The 15,997-nt window shown below is 40.1% G+C and overlaps 1 protein-coding gene across 5 annotated transcripts in view; it reads left to right on the plus strand.

Annotated features, from left to right (window-relative positions):
• Positions 1 to 15,997, plus strand: part of UPF2 (UPF2 regulator of nonsense mediated mRNA decay) — a 132,912-nt gene that overhangs the window by 25,858 nt on the left and 91,057 nt on the right. For 3 of the 5 annotated variants that reach the window (XM_073328768.1, XM_073328763.1, XM_073328764.1), the window contains exons 5-9: positions 542 to 739; positions 2,484 to 2,633; positions 8,567 to 8,638; positions 12,658 to 12,761; positions 13,815 to 13,900. In XM_073328768.1, the coding sequence (XP_073184869.1) occupies positions 542 to 739; positions 2,484 to 2,633; positions 8,567 to 8,638; positions 12,658 to 12,761; positions 13,815 to 13,900 (610 nt within the window). The remainder of the gene's footprint in view (positions 1 to 541; positions 740 to 2,483; positions 2,634 to 8,566; positions 8,639 to 12,657; positions 12,762 to 13,814; positions 13,901 to 15,997) is intronic. The other 2 variants (XM_073328766.1, XM_073328767.1) reach the window with 1 other exon arrangement.

Genomic DNA, 15,997 nt, shown 5'->3' on the forward strand with positions numbered 1-15,997 from the left:
GGAAAGTGGGGAGGGTCCAATTTCCATAGTGCACAGGTCCCCCAAATTTTTTAATCCATCCCTGTTAATTGCCCCTGGATTACAGTATTCCAGATTTTGCAAGCATTTATTTATATTCTGAAAATAAAACATTTGTGGAAGTTGGTGGATGATCACCCCCAAAATGATGTATCTAAACACTTTCTGATGCGAATATGGATGAATTCCACTATAACTCCATTTAGTAATCTCGTATAATAGAAGTGTGATAACTTTCTGATTGCACAGTGTAGCTTTGTAATTTCATTGAATGAGACTAGTCTGGTTGTACTTTGTTTAAAATGCTGGGGATACGTGTTTAATAACTTTCAGTTTTAGAAGCCAAGGTAGTGGCAGTAACAAGGAAACTTTTTTTTTTAATATTTAGCCCAAAAGTCTGTCTTTTTAAAATGAAATGATCTAAAGCTTGTGTAGATAGCTTTAACCCTTAGCTTAAAAGAAAATATTTCTTTTAGTATGATTATATTGATAAATTAGTCATTTGTGCATTCTGTGATTCCAGAACATGGACCTGGCATTGACATTTTTACCCCTGGCAAACCTGGAGAATATGACCTGGAAGGGGGCATCTGGGAAGATGAAGATGCTCGAAATTTCTATGAGAACCTTATTGATCTAAAAGCTTTTGTGCCAGCCATTTTGTTTAAAGATAATGAAAAATGTTCTCAGAACAAGGACTCCAGCAAGGATGAGTCTAGAGGTAAAACAATTTGGAAGAAAATGTTCTAGATTTTTTTAAAAACAATTTTATTGTGTCCAACAGCCATGCAAGTTTAGCAAAAGTAACAAAAGTCTTTAGTTGAAATAATCATTATTTATATAGCAGTCAGAACACTCCACCAGAATGGATGGTCTTGAGCACAGAAATATGTTAGATAGGTAATTGGAACACAAAGTTGTTTTATGAAAATAATAATAAATAAAAATGAGTACTGATAGCATTTTTCACCCAAATATATCAGTGTGTTTTTGGTGGGTAAGTATTAATATTTGTATCTTTATATATGAAAGAAACAAGGTTGTACCTTCACTGCAAAAGACAGGTATGGAGATTTTTTACATTGAGATTATTAACTTGTTAGCTATCTTGATTCAAATTTCTAGTGCAGACAAGGCAGGGGTAGTTTTTACCTTGATGTAGCTAGTCAAGGTCAACCCTATCCCACCCGCATTGCCAACACACCTGAGACTGATTTGGCCTAGCTGCATTGAGGTAAAAACTACTGTTCCTTAACGATCTCGGTGCAAAAATCCTACTGGTGACATCTTGATGTAAAAACATGCCTCCTTCCTCCCCCCCTCCCTCCAGTGAAGGAAAACCTTAAGTCACAAGAGTTAATGCTTTATCTAGGATCACAGAGTGAGAGTGCCTGTCAGGAGTGGAACTCAAATCATTTGACTTGGAGGGCTTGTCTACTCAGCAAGTTACTGTTTGGCAATCCATGGTGTGAATCTATAGTGTACCAGCTGGTGTACTGTAGATTCACACTCTGGCTTGGCGAGCAGTAATTTGCTGTGTAGACAAACCTTCAGTCCTGTGTACTAGCCACTAAACATATTGCGTGCCCCAGTGAATACTATTTCCATATAAAGCACATGCCACTTGAAAGTTTTATCAGATATTTTGTTAGTTTATGAAAACAATACATAAGTTATATCAAACTTTTAAAAAAGAGGGATATATGTTTATAAAATGCAAACTAATTTAATTTAGAGATTATAGATACAGTATGCGGAAGAATATTAAAACCAGGAAGAATACTTCTGGTTATGTTTAGATTGTAGTCTTTGGGAACTCTAGCTATGATGAATTAAGATGGTCATCTAAGAAAACAAAAAATATATTTTAGTGTCAGATTCTTATCATAAGTTTATAGATTTTAAGACCAGAACAGACTATTAGATCATCTAGTCCAACCTCCTTTATAACACAAGCCAAAAAATGCTTGTTGTAAATGGTTTCTGTTGGGAGCAAAAAGGAGATACTTGAAAGTTCATTGTAAACAGATGGCACTTTTGAAATTTTGGGTTTATTATTTAATCATGATATTAAACATAGGACACTATAGGTTATGTGTAGAATGCCTAACAAATAACATATCCCAGCCCAGTGAAGACGCAGCAAGTACAATTGGGAACAAACCAAGCCACTCAAAAGGTATGAGCACCTTTTAACAGAAGCACATCACAGAAGGAAGTGAATTAGGGAGACTGTTCCAGGCATGTATGGGGATATGAAAGATGGCACAAAGTCCAGAATTGACAAATAAGACTAATGTATTGGTCAGAAGAGAAGTGTGCTTCTTCTCCTTAGATATGAATAAGGGTATGTAAGAGGTCAGGCTAGAGATTCAGGGATGCACCAACGTGTCTTAGAATATTTTTAAGCCATGCCTACTCGTGTTTACATTGCATGTAAAATATTTCTGCTTTCTTTGAAAAAGATTCAAAAGATGCCAAGGATAATAAGGATGTTGCTGGTACTGAGGATTTGGAGTTGGATATGGAAAATTTGGACATTAATGATGATAACTTGGAGTTAGACTGTGGAGATGAAGCAGAAGATCTCACAAAAAAGCTTCTTGATGAGCAAGGTAAAGTCAGAGCTGGTACTCTTAGGGCTACTGTATTCTAACTGGGTCCTGGTATATCTTCAATTCCTTGTATTAATATGGAGGGGTTCTTTTGATTCTTTTGGGCAACGTCTGTAGTAGCTAGAAGCAGTTTGAGCAAGGTCATTCCTTCCTGCATCCTATTGTGCTCAGCAGACACTTCTAACAAAACATTCAATAAAGAGAGATAAGAAATAAAAGTGCACTGCAGAAAGAAAAGAAAACTGGTCCAAAACTGCTAAAGGATTAAAAATAGAAATAACTTCTCCTTTCAGTAAAGACACTGAGATGATTTAGTAACCACTATTTTGAGGTTTGTGTGGTGAAGGTTAATAGATACGTTTGTTACTACTTTGGCATTTGATTGAATTGTGAAAAAGATTAAATGTAAAGGCAGTTCTACTCAGAAAAGTGACGGTAATAAATGGCATGTGAGACTCCATGTTTGTATATCAATTATTATCTTATCAAATGTGTTCAGCTTACAAATAAAAAGATGTTTTACTTTTAAGCCCAATGTGGACTCTAAAAGTCAAACAGGGTTCTTTCTTTCTTGTGCATCATCATCATCATCAGTAATACAGATTTTGCATTCAATAACAACTATTGCCTTCTCTGATAAACACTCAGGAAAAAATCCTGCTAAGGATGCACAAGAAGAAATAGAATCCAGCACATCCTCTCTCCTGTAACAATGTTAGCATAGATAGCATGGGTGAAAACTGGTAAAATCTAAGTTGGTTGTGGTGTATTCCCACCTGTGAGTTATGAGCCTCCTACCGGTGCTGCTGAACTTCGGGAACCTTCTGAAAAGCAGCACCAAATGTCAGGAGCCAAGGGCCACATACTTCTCAATTACTTCCTTTCTGCAATTAGCTGCAGGAGAAGGGACTTTGTGTGCATTGTGTCCCTTGGTTTTCCCAGAGGTGGATGCAAATGATGCTCTTCATTTTGCCTGGGGATATTTCTTCCCCAGACTTCTGCTCTGTGTATAGGGTCTTCACACTTGACCATTGGTGCAGGCTCAGTAGAGGCTCTGTGGTCTCAAACCAGAAGCCTTATGAATTCCACCCCAAGATATGTTAAGTCATCCTGCTGCCCCCATGAAGGAATAGGCTGCATTTGACTTCAAAGATGAAGATGAAGACTTCAAACAAAGTGGGGATGACTTTGGCAGTGAAGAAGTTTGTTGGTTCCTAAGTCTCAAGTGGGCTCTGAAGCCTCATCAGTTCAAAGATGTGAGCCTTCTGGGGCAAGAACTTAACCGATTCTGAGGGTAATTTCTGCTTCTAAAGTACTTGCCACAGGATCTCTTTTTATCAGGGTGATGAGCTCCCCATGTACCAAAGAGACCTAGTACTAAATAGGCATGCTGGCGGATGGGTGGTTTTACCAGCCAAGAAAGGGAAATCAAGTTCCAAACCTCAGTCCTGACAACTTTTGATGGTTCAGATGTGTTGACTCATATGGTGGCATCAACTCTTCTGGAGTCAGTACTTCTGGCTTGAATCTTTGGGCGTTTTGTCTGAGGCTTAAGTCTGTGTTACAGACCACCTTTTCAAGTGGGAGGGTCTTTTCAGCTATAAGATGGATGACCTGATGAAGCAGGTGAAGGACACTGAGTTCACTGCTAGGTCATAGTGCATCCTCAATGGGTGCTGTTTTTCAGAAGGTTTTTGAAGCTCAGTGGTGCTGAGTGTGCCTCCACAATGCAAAACTGGCAGAGGCAACACTATCAAGGAAGTACAGTTATGGTAAGTAGTGAGCTTTATAACTCCAGTCATCAGATATGATTCTGATACACAGAGGGAGCAGATCCATTGACTAAGAATGTGATATCTTTTCATAGTCACTTTTCATAGTAGACATACTTCAAATGTTTTTTTTTTTTAACTACTGCTAAAATAGGGTAACTGCTATAAATTGCATGTCTCTGTAAGCATCAAGATATTCTCCCCGCCCCAGAGAGCTTTCTAAATATGTCAGTGCAAACAAATGCAAGACATAAAGGAAGGGAGCAAGTATTAATGAGAAGGAAGAAAGGATCCTTCCCTCAGTCCGGTCTCTCATTTTGAAGAAAGCTACTGATCTTTCTTCTCAACTTCCCCTTTCTCTGCTACTATCATCAACACCAACGACCTTCTTGTCACTTAATGCCACAATTTGGGGGTTATTTTTTGATTGCCCATCTCCTCTTGTTGCAGAAATCCAGGCTTAATACAACTCCTTCTGTTCCTTCCTCCAAGGTATCCAAGATACATCCTTTTCTTTCCATCCCTTCGTGTCCCCATTATATCCTGCTTTGCCTGCTCTAACATCCTCCCCTAACACCCATGTTTCTTTTAATCTATATAAAATGCTGCAGCTTAAGTCATCTGCCTTGCCTTTCATTTTGATCATCTCACTCCTTCTTTGGAATTCCCTTTTATGACTCCACATCCCCTACATTACCACATACATACAAGATTATGGCCATCAATTCAAAACCCTGCATAAATCATACCTTCCTTATTCTCCTTGTTCTTGCTTTGCATCGTCAACCATCCAGCTGTCAGCTTCTTACATAAATACATCCATGTCTTCTTCCATGTGGTCTTCAACCTTCCTTTATCTGCACTTCCTGTACACTCTTGGTATTTAAGTCCCCCTTGATGACCCACTGTTGCCATTCTGCTCACTGCATCTGTTTGACATTCATGGTTTAAAAAACTGTTTCCCTCTTCCTCCATCCTCTGTCTACTTGTCTGTCTGTCCATCAGTTAGATTGTGAGATCTTTGGGGCAAGGACCATTCCTCCATGTCTGTTTTGAAAGCACATTGTGGGCACAACATTAAACACATAAAGTGATTATGTCTGAGAGAAGTATCTTTTTTAGGTTAGAGGAGTGTAGGGGTTTTTTGCAGAAAATGAGATCAGAAAGGCAGGCAGGCGATGTATTGACATACTCTTAGCTCACTGACAGCCCAAAATATTGGGAAACAATGCCAGGTTATCAGACTAACATGCACAATTGAACAAGAAATGAATTGTGACAGTGCACCAGATCCTAGCCACTATGGTACGGAGAGCATGTCTCAAACACATGTCACAAAATACGGATGGACCAGTAATTACGTTAGCTCAGCATGGAAAATTGAGGTCCAAAGTCAGTGGTGGGGCATGGAGAGGGAAGGGACTCTTTCAAAATAGAATGAAAGTTATTATAGCATGACAAAATACCAAATATAAAAATTGATTTGTTTGAAGCATATGGAGGAATCTGTGAAATGCACTGTGAAGCTGTGAATACATTGTGAGTGCATTGCAAACCCTACATATTGTACAGAAATTTAGGGAAGTGTGTCACAAAAATCTAAACTGAGACACTTTTATAAATTTGGGGTTTCCATTTGATAAGTTGATTGTTTTTTTAACTTGATTCTTCCATAACCAAAATCTAGTGGCAGCTTGGCAAGATGGCCTTATCTGGGGAAGCTGAGTGTCTTTTTCGTAACCACCAAATGCATCATTTGGTGACATTTGTTCTTTCATTCTGGAAGATTGTGAGATAACTGTAATTGAGACAGTATATTATTACTATTATTAATCATGTTTATTACAGTAGTGCTTAAGGACCAACCAAGAATGGAGTCCCATTGTGCTAGGCACTGTACTCACAGAGTAGCAGACAATCCCTGTGCTGAAGAGCTTACAAACTAAACAGATAAGACAGATACAGGGTGGGGAAAGGACAGAACACACAAGTAGAGCGAACAAAGTGAAAGCAGGAAACGTCATGTTAGTGCCACAAAATTTTGGGGTGGTTTAGTTAGGAGGGGATAAGCTTAAATGAAAAGAAAAGTGAAGGGAGAGGGAATGTTGAAGGGAAGGGGGAGGTGAGAGGGACAGAGTAAGAGAGAACAGTGGAAGAGGGTCAGGTATAGAATGAAGCTGAGATGAAGAGACGAAGGGAGTGGGAGGGAGAAAGTTGGCGCAAGCAGTCAGTCAACATGGAGTAAGGAACGTCACGTCAAAACTGTGCAAGTTCTCTGAATGTCAGAAGCTGCTTCTGTAGCTGGTTCAACTGTCTGGACTCTGACTGATTTCTCTCTGCAATTTTCCCGTAAGGCCATATAACATGGGGAGAGAAGGCTCTAGTTTCTCCAAAGTGGTCTCCCCTGCGCAGTTCTGGGTCTGAAGCATGCTAGGGGGAGGGATGGCTCCGTCTGACTCCCATTTTACCTCCTCCTCCCCACCCAGTGCAGCAGTTCCTGCTTTGCCTGCTTCTACCACCTGAAGTCTAGTTTAGTCTAGTCAGCTAGAGTTAACGTCACAGACTCGTCATTACTAGAAAAAATTAATAAGGGATGTCTTCTGCGCTTAGTGCGCGTGTATAAGTCTCACGTAACAAATGTGCTTTGAGACCTTCCGAATAAACCACATAATAACCGCAAAATTATGTAAGCAAAACAGTTCTCTGCCAGCTATTTGAAATTTGCTAGTGAATATTTTTCAATATTAAAGACAAGGTTACGCTTAGTGAAATCTTTAACATTTTACTCCTGTACACCCTAGAGCTAAAACTGTTAAAAAAGCTTGCCATAGTTTAAAGTGTCTGGCGTGGTGTGCATCCACATGTTTTTTAACTTAGTTTAACAGAGTTTAATGTTTTAACTTAGTTTAACATTAGTTTAATGTTTATGCCATTGGGACAGTTGCAAACACAGTGCTGATTAAGGACGGTTTAACACATCTGCTCTATAAACAGGATTTCTCACCACTTGTTAATCAAATAGAAGCACTAAATTAGCTTTGAGATTGCTTTAGTTAAACCATATTTGTGAAACCATATTCATAATTGTCTTTCCATCACACTGTGTGAAAGGGATCTTTGAAATAACAGTACGAGGGTAAAGGACAGGGAAAACATAGGTGATAAAATTGAGAGAAATCTATTTTTTCACCACTTAGTCTGCATTTCTAACATGCTTATTACTGCATTATATAAGTGCTGATACATAACAATGATTCACAGAGAGAGGATACTACCCAAGAGTGACCAAAATCCTGTCTTTCCCATGCTGAAGTTTTGTTCCCCATTTTTTATATCGTTTAACTAATTAAGCAAAAGTAATTGAATCAATCGTTTTAAAACACGGAGATATTTTTCTTGCATGTTCGCAAAGTGTTCCCAATGTTGGTGTAGAAAACTTGGTGTTTTTGGTTTTGCTTTTTTGTGATTGGTGCTGTATAGTTCTGAAACTGCCTTTTCTGTTATTATGGTGACAGTAACTATTTATTGTCAATTGTGAGAGTGCCAAGTTCCTTTAGCTTTGTACACAAGTATCTTTGATAAATAATACTCTCTGCCCCATCCCCCAATAAAAAATGTTAAAATGACCACCCGTTGGCTGGCCTGGTATTCTGCATTGGCAGCAATTGGAAGAGTCATTTCAGTTTCTGAGCTTTCCAGTCCATTAGGGAGTGGTAATAACACAGTGGAATCCACAGATTTTCATCTTACCCATAACCAGTTACTAGGAAATTACTTGAACTAGTTTTTACATGTCACAAGGCATTGTATAGAATTGGCATCTTTTGAAGATGTCATCTTGCATTCTAAATTAAATTCCAAAATAAATTAACTTTTTCAGTTTAACTTTACAAAAAGAAGACTATTACTGTGTAGCATGGTTTGTGTGGAGTTTTACTGATGAATAAGAAGAAACAGTCCCCACCCCAAGAAGCTTAAAATGTCTGTTGAATGTAACTATAACAAGAAGTAATAAAACCATGAGGACGGAAAGGGAGGATATGATACTCAGAAGGAAAGTTGAAACTGCTCATTGAAAAGTATTTATAAGGGATTTGGATCAACTTATTTTACTTCTGTCATGTTTATTTTGGGTACATTTTATTTTTGTTTTATTTTTAGTATGCTCAGGCAGGAGAGAGGGAGCAGATAGCACCGGAGCTGAAAATAGTGACGGAAAACAAGCTGAAAGAAGTGAGTTTTGAGGTGCTGCTTGAAGGAGAGGAGGGTGCTTGGCACGTGGAAGGAATGAAGCTGTGTGGAGGGAGACAAAGGGAGTATTAAGAAAAGAGGAATGGACATAGTGAAGGGTACAAAGGTGTTGGGAGTAGAAGGAAGTTAGTGTTGATGCATAGCTAGGGTTTAAAATAGGTTTTCAATACCAAGTAGTCTACAACAGAGAGAACATTCAGAAAATGAGCTTGAATTTTATGCCTGTTTACTCAATATCCTATTTAGATCCTATTAGTTTTTCTAGAAACAAAAATAAAAATAAAAAACCAAAATGTTGAGAAATATTTGCTGTGAATTATCCTGAGGGGTTGGATGGCTCAGGAAGCTGGTAATTATGATCTGGAATCTTTCTTCACGAAGGCTGTAATTCAACAAAGCAGTTAAAAACTTGTGTAATGTTAAACACGTGCTTAAGTGCAGTGCTGAATCAGGACCCAAGACACCAACTTGAATCCAATCCTTGTTAGTAGCATCTGAAAGCTGCTCAGTTTGAAATTAATTTGATGACTTTAATACAGTGGACAGGTGACCACATCACAAAAAACACATCCATAATTGTTACTAACTTGTTCCTTTGTCAGCATTCTAAACAGAGAGGCCAAAGACCAAAAGGACCTAGAGGCTGAAACACTCTCTGCTCCCTGACAGGGTGGAGCTTCTAGGGGAGATATTAGCAACTAGCCCAGCTGAGCCAAGGGAAGTAGTACCAAGAGTTTCTATAGAATTAGCTGGTGGAATGTGGTCATGGTTATATACTAATGGAAGAGGGGTCGGCAGGAGTGGAACCCATGCTCCCTGAGACAGTAGGGAGGGAAGAGGCAAATATAGCTTGTGCAATAGCACAATATAGCAATAGCAGCTTATATAAAATATAAAATATAAAATATTTAAAATATAGCTTATAGCAATAGCAGCAGGTATTAGGAATAATTCATGACCAAAAAGCTCTAGTCTTTTTCCCATTTCTATCAGCCTGTTCCCCTGAAAATTATAAGAACCCATCAACTTGACTTGTAGTAAATTAAAAATATTTAAAGTATTTTCAGATACTACAGCAGTACTGGTATCCCCTGCCAATCTTTGTAGCTTTTCTTATTTAAAACATTTTTCTCTTTGTTGCTGTGAAAGAGTCCTGGAATAAAAGGGGGAAACTGAGTGGCTATACAGGAGAAACAATGAAATAACGTACTGTCAAGTGTACAAAATAAGTGTTTTTCTTTTCTCTCTTCCAGTTACAGTAATTCTAATTGTTACTTGTAAAAATAATACATAAAAAAATTAGAAGTGGAGTAGATGGAGTATGACATGATAGTGGGACCTTCCAGAAGGGTTGTCTGAGAGGTAGTTGGAGAGAGGAGTGGAGCAAAGAGAGAGTTTTTGTTGTTGTTCTTTTTTTATAAGAGCCATCACCATAGAGATGGGAGCTGAGATAATAAGAACAGATGTGGTCCCCTACAGAGAGTATAGAGGCTGTTTGGAGAGAGAACCATGAGGAATACTAACAGACAGGAGGTAGAGGGAAGGATGAGAAGCTACTAAAGAAAACTCTGGAGATGAGCCAGGAGAGCATAGCTAGAGAAGCCTAAATAGGAGAAAATGGAGAGGGGGACATTTTAAATCCATTTCCATAGACATTTCTCCAAAAATGAAATGCCTCTTGCTTGGGAGCTGTTACGTGCAGTCTGGTGAAATAGATAGATTCTCAGGGCCTCGATGTTTGAAGTTAAATTAAGTATTTAGACCTTTATGGGCCTTGTCTCTCTCCCCACCACAAGATCTTCCTCTCTCAATAGCTCCTCCAACTTACCAGTTGCCTTCGAAAGGGAGGAGGTGCAGTGGCCTACTGTGTTATCTCTGGCATCTTCAATGGAGGATGGCAAGTTTTAAGTTCTCCTGTCTTCAGGAGGGAGCTCTGTCACTCTTGCTATTGTTCATGCCCAGTCTTCTCCCCCCCTTTTTTTTTCTTTCCTGGCAATGGAAAGAGGTTTGGGGTTGCACAAATTCTTTTGTATTCCTGTTCCCCAAGTTTCTATGTGTTCTCTGTTCCTCTGCATCCCACTCACATGTGTCTGTCTCCCACTCAGCCCAAAGATAGTTAAGGGAAGGATTAGGCAGTCTTCTCCCGCCTCTATACTTTAGAAGCATGGTGAGTGTACTTTCTGCCTGTTGCCTGGACTCTCTTCCCTGTTACAGTTGTGCTGCCCTGCTCAGCTCTGAAGCTCCAGTAGACAGGAGAAGCTTAGAAGAGGCCATCTCAGGCATCCTTCCCATATGTTCCTCTCCACAGAGACTCCAAGGTCAATAGGCCAGCTTTTTAACTGCTCTACCAGCTGTCCAGGATTATAACTAGGACAGGGAGCACAAAGGATGGGTTTTAAATGTCAGACAGTTGGCAAGTATGTAGGAGAGGTATTTCAAGAGCATATGGCTTCCACTTGCACATCCAGCACCTCTGCCTCTCAGGACTTCCACACATTCGTTTGTAGTCTGTCTTGCCAATCTATGGAGCTCATGGGACTTTCTCACTGAATGCCATTGTTTCCACCAGACCCTCTACCCTGTGTGAGTCATCAGTTCACCTTTGAGTGATTGTGCACATGGATTCCACTTCTGGTGCACATGTACCTGAGAGCAGATTCTTTTGGTCTATAGTGTCATTGGGGCTGCACCTGTGCTTTGGATGCGCTCATACTCCCCTCACCTGATGGCATAAAGGGCAGAGTGGGCCCAATCATCTCTCAGTTCCTTCTTTCCAACCATGGCCGTGAGATGGAACACCTGCAGTGTCCACTTTTCTGTGCACTGTGCAACTTTCATACCCATGTGGGAGATTCAGGCCCACAGGGCTAGTCTACCTTGCATAGTGTCCCTAAAAGACTCTTAGGCTGCACCCTACATTTTACCAGAATTGTCTGATATTCATTTAAATCTGGTGATTCACTTTCCAGTTTTTTCCCCAGGTCCCAGTCAAACCAAAGGAAAGCCAACACCCTTGATGTGTACAGGGCTATCTCATACTACTTACATCAAACAAGGCTCTTCAGGAGGCTGTTTGTAATATTGCAGATAGGAGCTCTTCTAGGCTGTTAGTAGCATTGTAGATAAGGTTAAATGTCAAGCAGTATTTACTCAAAGATTGTCTAGGCAGGTATTGAATTTTATTAAATCATACTATGAGATAGCTAGATTAGATCCATCCATATAGGTGAGACACCAGTCCATCTTCTGTGGCTTCTTTGAGAAGCATCCCAATTTCTGAAATTTGCAAGGCATCTATGTTGGGATTAGCAGAAGAAAGGACAGTTACTTGCCTTACAATAACTGTGGTTCTTTAAGATGTCTTGTTCACACGGATTCCATGACCTGCCCTCCTTTCCCTCTATTATGGAGTCCTATACCATCTGGATTCTGTATTTCCAAAGGAGCTGAGGGATCAGGTGGGCCCACTCCACCTTTTATGCCCTTATGTGGGGAGGTGGTAGGGCATTCAGGATGCAGGTGCAGCCCCAATGGATGCTGCTGGCCAAAAGTATCTGATCTCATGTGCATGAGGCACATGCACACCAGAAGTGAAATCCATGTGGACAACACACCCTGAAGAACCACAGTTACTATAAGGTAAGTAACTGTTCTTTCATTGCCCGCCTCTCCTCATTCAGATCTTCTTGTGACCCATATCATATAGTTGAAAGAACCTTTCATGTCTTGGTAAGAATATGTAGTTGCTGATGCACCCACTGAGTGTAATTTAACAGGTAGAAAATACTTATTTATTCATAGTCCATGAATAGGAAGGTATCCAGCCAATAGCCCTTTAGATTAGTTAATAGTTAACTTCCTTGTCTCTTCCCCCTCCCTCACAGGTATCTATAGGTGAGTATTGTAAGCATTGAACAGATCCCTGTATCACATTTAGAGAATTAAATACAATAGTTTTTATTGTGCACCATAAAATGTGCTGGCTGTTTGCTTTCTACTAGAACAAGAGGATGAAGAAGCCAGTACTGGGTCTCACTTAAAACTGATAGTAGATGCTTTCCTTCAGCAACTCCCAAACTGTGTCAACAGAGACCTCATAGACAAGGTAAAGTCACATTATTATATTATCCTCCCATAATCCCACAATACTAAGCCTTGCATGTTAATTTGATCAAAAGTATACTTCAGGTGTTTGGTACCAGTGTAATCGCAAGAGAAACTGTAAGCAACATTGTAGGCTGTATAAGCTTCAAGGAGAGGTTTTTCATGTTTTTACACAAGAATTTTCAGAATTTTCCAGGCAGCTGACTTGGCTATTTCTTTCATATTTTATGTCGCCATATCAGAGCATAAGGTCCTGTATAGGCCAAATCAACTACCTCTGCTGCTTGGTTTTGAAATACCTTCATGCTTTGGAGTCTAGCAGGTGTAGAGTCTCTTCCTGATCTTGAGAGAGTACTTCCTCCTCTCTCCCTCATACAGGCAGCAGTTGGGTAAGGGCTTGCCTACCCAGAGAGTTAGAATCCAGAATCAGACATTAACCTGGGTAAGGGGATCATGGTACTTAGGGCCTGTCTACGCACAAATGTTAATTCAAATCAAGGTAGAATGTGAGTTTCAAGTGCAACAGCTAGTCCTGATTAATTTCATGTGTGGATGCTCTTATTCAGGAATAAGAGTGCTTTATCCCAAAATGGCTTAATCCTCATAGGAAGTGGATTAAGTTAATTCAGAATAATGCATTCTTATTCTGGAATCATATCATCCACATATGGAGTTAATCAGTAACAGCTATTGTACCTGCACAATTGCCGTATGTCCTACAGAAAAGGCAAACTCCCCAGCCTCTCTCCATAGCTAGTGAACCTTGCAACTGTTTCCCAGACAGTTGACTCATTCTTTCTCTCCCTCCCCATCAGCCCAGAGTTTCCATTTTCCATCTAGTGGTCCAAAGGTTCAATCTATTCTCTAGTATAGATTTTAACATTCATGTCTTCTGAATGTGTAAATTCTAGCTAGAAAATGAAGATTTTTTTTTAAGCAATTGCGTGTAGCAAAAGCTTGATTTAAGTAACAGACACTTTGAATACATACGTTTTACTGCTTTATGTGTAGAAATTCAAGTTTAAAGGTGGAAACGTTGACTTTTCTCTTATAGGCAGCAATGGATTTTTGCATGAGTATGAACACAAAAGCCAATAGAAGAAAGTTAGTACGAGCTCTCTTCATAGTTCCTAGACAAAGGTAGGAAAAGAAAAAAAGAATGTAGAGTAACACTTCATTTAACTTTGCTTTCGTGATTTAAACAGACAAGAATGTCCAGTGCAACTACGAAGTCTCATGTATCTACTACATTTACCCGTGATGCACACTTCTCTGGTGGTATTTGTTTATGGATTAAGGATAAACTTAAAATCAGCAATCAAACTAAGGTTGTTGGTACTGGAAAAATTTTCAGTATGGGTACTCTTGCAACGAGTATTTTCTGGTGATAGTTATGGTTATAATCTTTTGGTGGCTCATGTTTTGTTTAAACAATGATATAAAAAATAAAGCTTTTCCAGGAAAAAGAAGTTCACGTGTCACTCAGGAGAACTTCAATACTAGTAGCTGAAAGTCCATCCTGTCGCACAGGTATGGCATTTGGGCCACGTAGTCCATTATCTATGCACTCTCCCTCATACAACCAATGAAATCGTTACATGCAGTTCAGCTGTAGGGTATGGGTGGTGATTGGTTGAGTTACCTTTCATAGTGATATCAGAGGTAACTCAACCTCTCTGGTCTAGGACTCTTGGAATATGTAAGGCATAGCGGCCTTACTGTATACCACACATATCTAATTTATAGAGTCAAAATGTCAAGAACTTAAAAACCGGACAGTAACAGACTGCAAATCCCAGTGGTGATTGAACTTGGTGATATTCTAATAAAAAGGAGTTCTCAGCCATGCTTCCAGCTGTTTCCATTGCTACACACTGATTCAAAAGGCATTCATTCTTTGCGTCAGAGTGATGCAGAATGATAATCCTCGAATCTTGTTATATGGATTGTCCCTGGGAAGTGTTGCAGTAAGATACAGTGGTGATGTATAGTAATTAGTTTCTATGTGAGATCTTGCTATATGCTATGAATAATCTCAAGATAATAGCTTTACCCCATTGAGCTGTCATGGGAGTTTTGTTGTACTGAAACCTTTTGTGCCCTCTTTCTGTGTCTCCATATGGTCAGCCAGCTTTTCCCATGCCTTCACTGACCACATCTGTTATCTGAGTGGCACTTGGATGGGAATTCTATCAATTAAGAGCTTCAACGTTTTCTCCCTGACCGCCTGTTTTAAGAGGTCAGAGAGTTTACCTACAAACAGCATAAGACTCAAATGGCATGTTTTTAAAAAAATAATTTTTTAAGAATATATATAGAGAAAATTATATTAAACCGAACAAGTTGACCTGTGTAATGTATCTAGCCTTACTCTCTGCCAAAGCTCATCTAGATAGGTGCACCTTATGTGCCTGTCATGAAGAAAAAAATCTTACATTTCTAGTGTGTGCATTGCCGCCAACATCTCATCTCATCTTTTGACAGGCAGTGTTAATGTTGCAGCCTTGGATTTTCAGATTTCTTGTGTCATCTCTCTGTATCTTCCTAGAGTCCCTCCCTTGTAATTTTCATGTTACTTTGATCTGCCTCTCCTCATGTGACCCTGACCATAACAGGTAGTACTTCGTGCAAGAGAACAGTCTCTTAAAAAATGTCTTGTTTATGGTCCTAGTCCAATCAGGATTGTATTAAGTGCTATGAATAAACCATTTTTTCCATTTAAAAAGCTGTATACAGTAAAAGCTGTGTTATCCGGCACTTTAACAACCAGAGAGTTCTATAAACCAGCATTTCAGATCTTCATTGAAAATCCAGTTTATAGTCCAGTTGGCACGGGGCCGGAAGGCTCCCTACCTGGCTCTGGAAGCGGCAACATGTCACTGCTGCTCCTAGGCAGAGGAATGTCCACAAGGGGTTTGGAGTACAATAGGTGATGCGGGGCTGGGCTGCTGGAGAGAGTTTGGGTGCGGGAGGGGGCATGGAGCTGGTGGTTGGGGGAGAGGGCACCAGATCCAGGCGGCGCTCACCTTGCGTGGCTCTGCACTGCCCCCACCTCGCCCTGAGCCCTGGCTCCACAGCTCCCATTGGTGGGGAACAATGGCCAGTGGGAGCTGTGGGGGCGGTGCCTGTAGTAGGAGACAGCCTGCAGAGCTGCCTAGCCACTTTAGGAGCAGCAGGGACATGTTGCCGCTTGCGTGGAGCCGCCCGAGGTGACCACCACCCGGATCCCCTCCTGCG

Source organism: Lepidochelys kempii, chromosome 1, assembly GCF_965140265.1.
Source record: "Lepidochelys kempii isolate rLepKem1 chromosome 1, rLepKem1.hap2, whole genome shotgun sequence".
Lineage (NCBI taxonomy): Eukaryota > Metazoa > Chordata > Testudines > Cheloniidae > Lepidochelys > Lepidochelys kempii.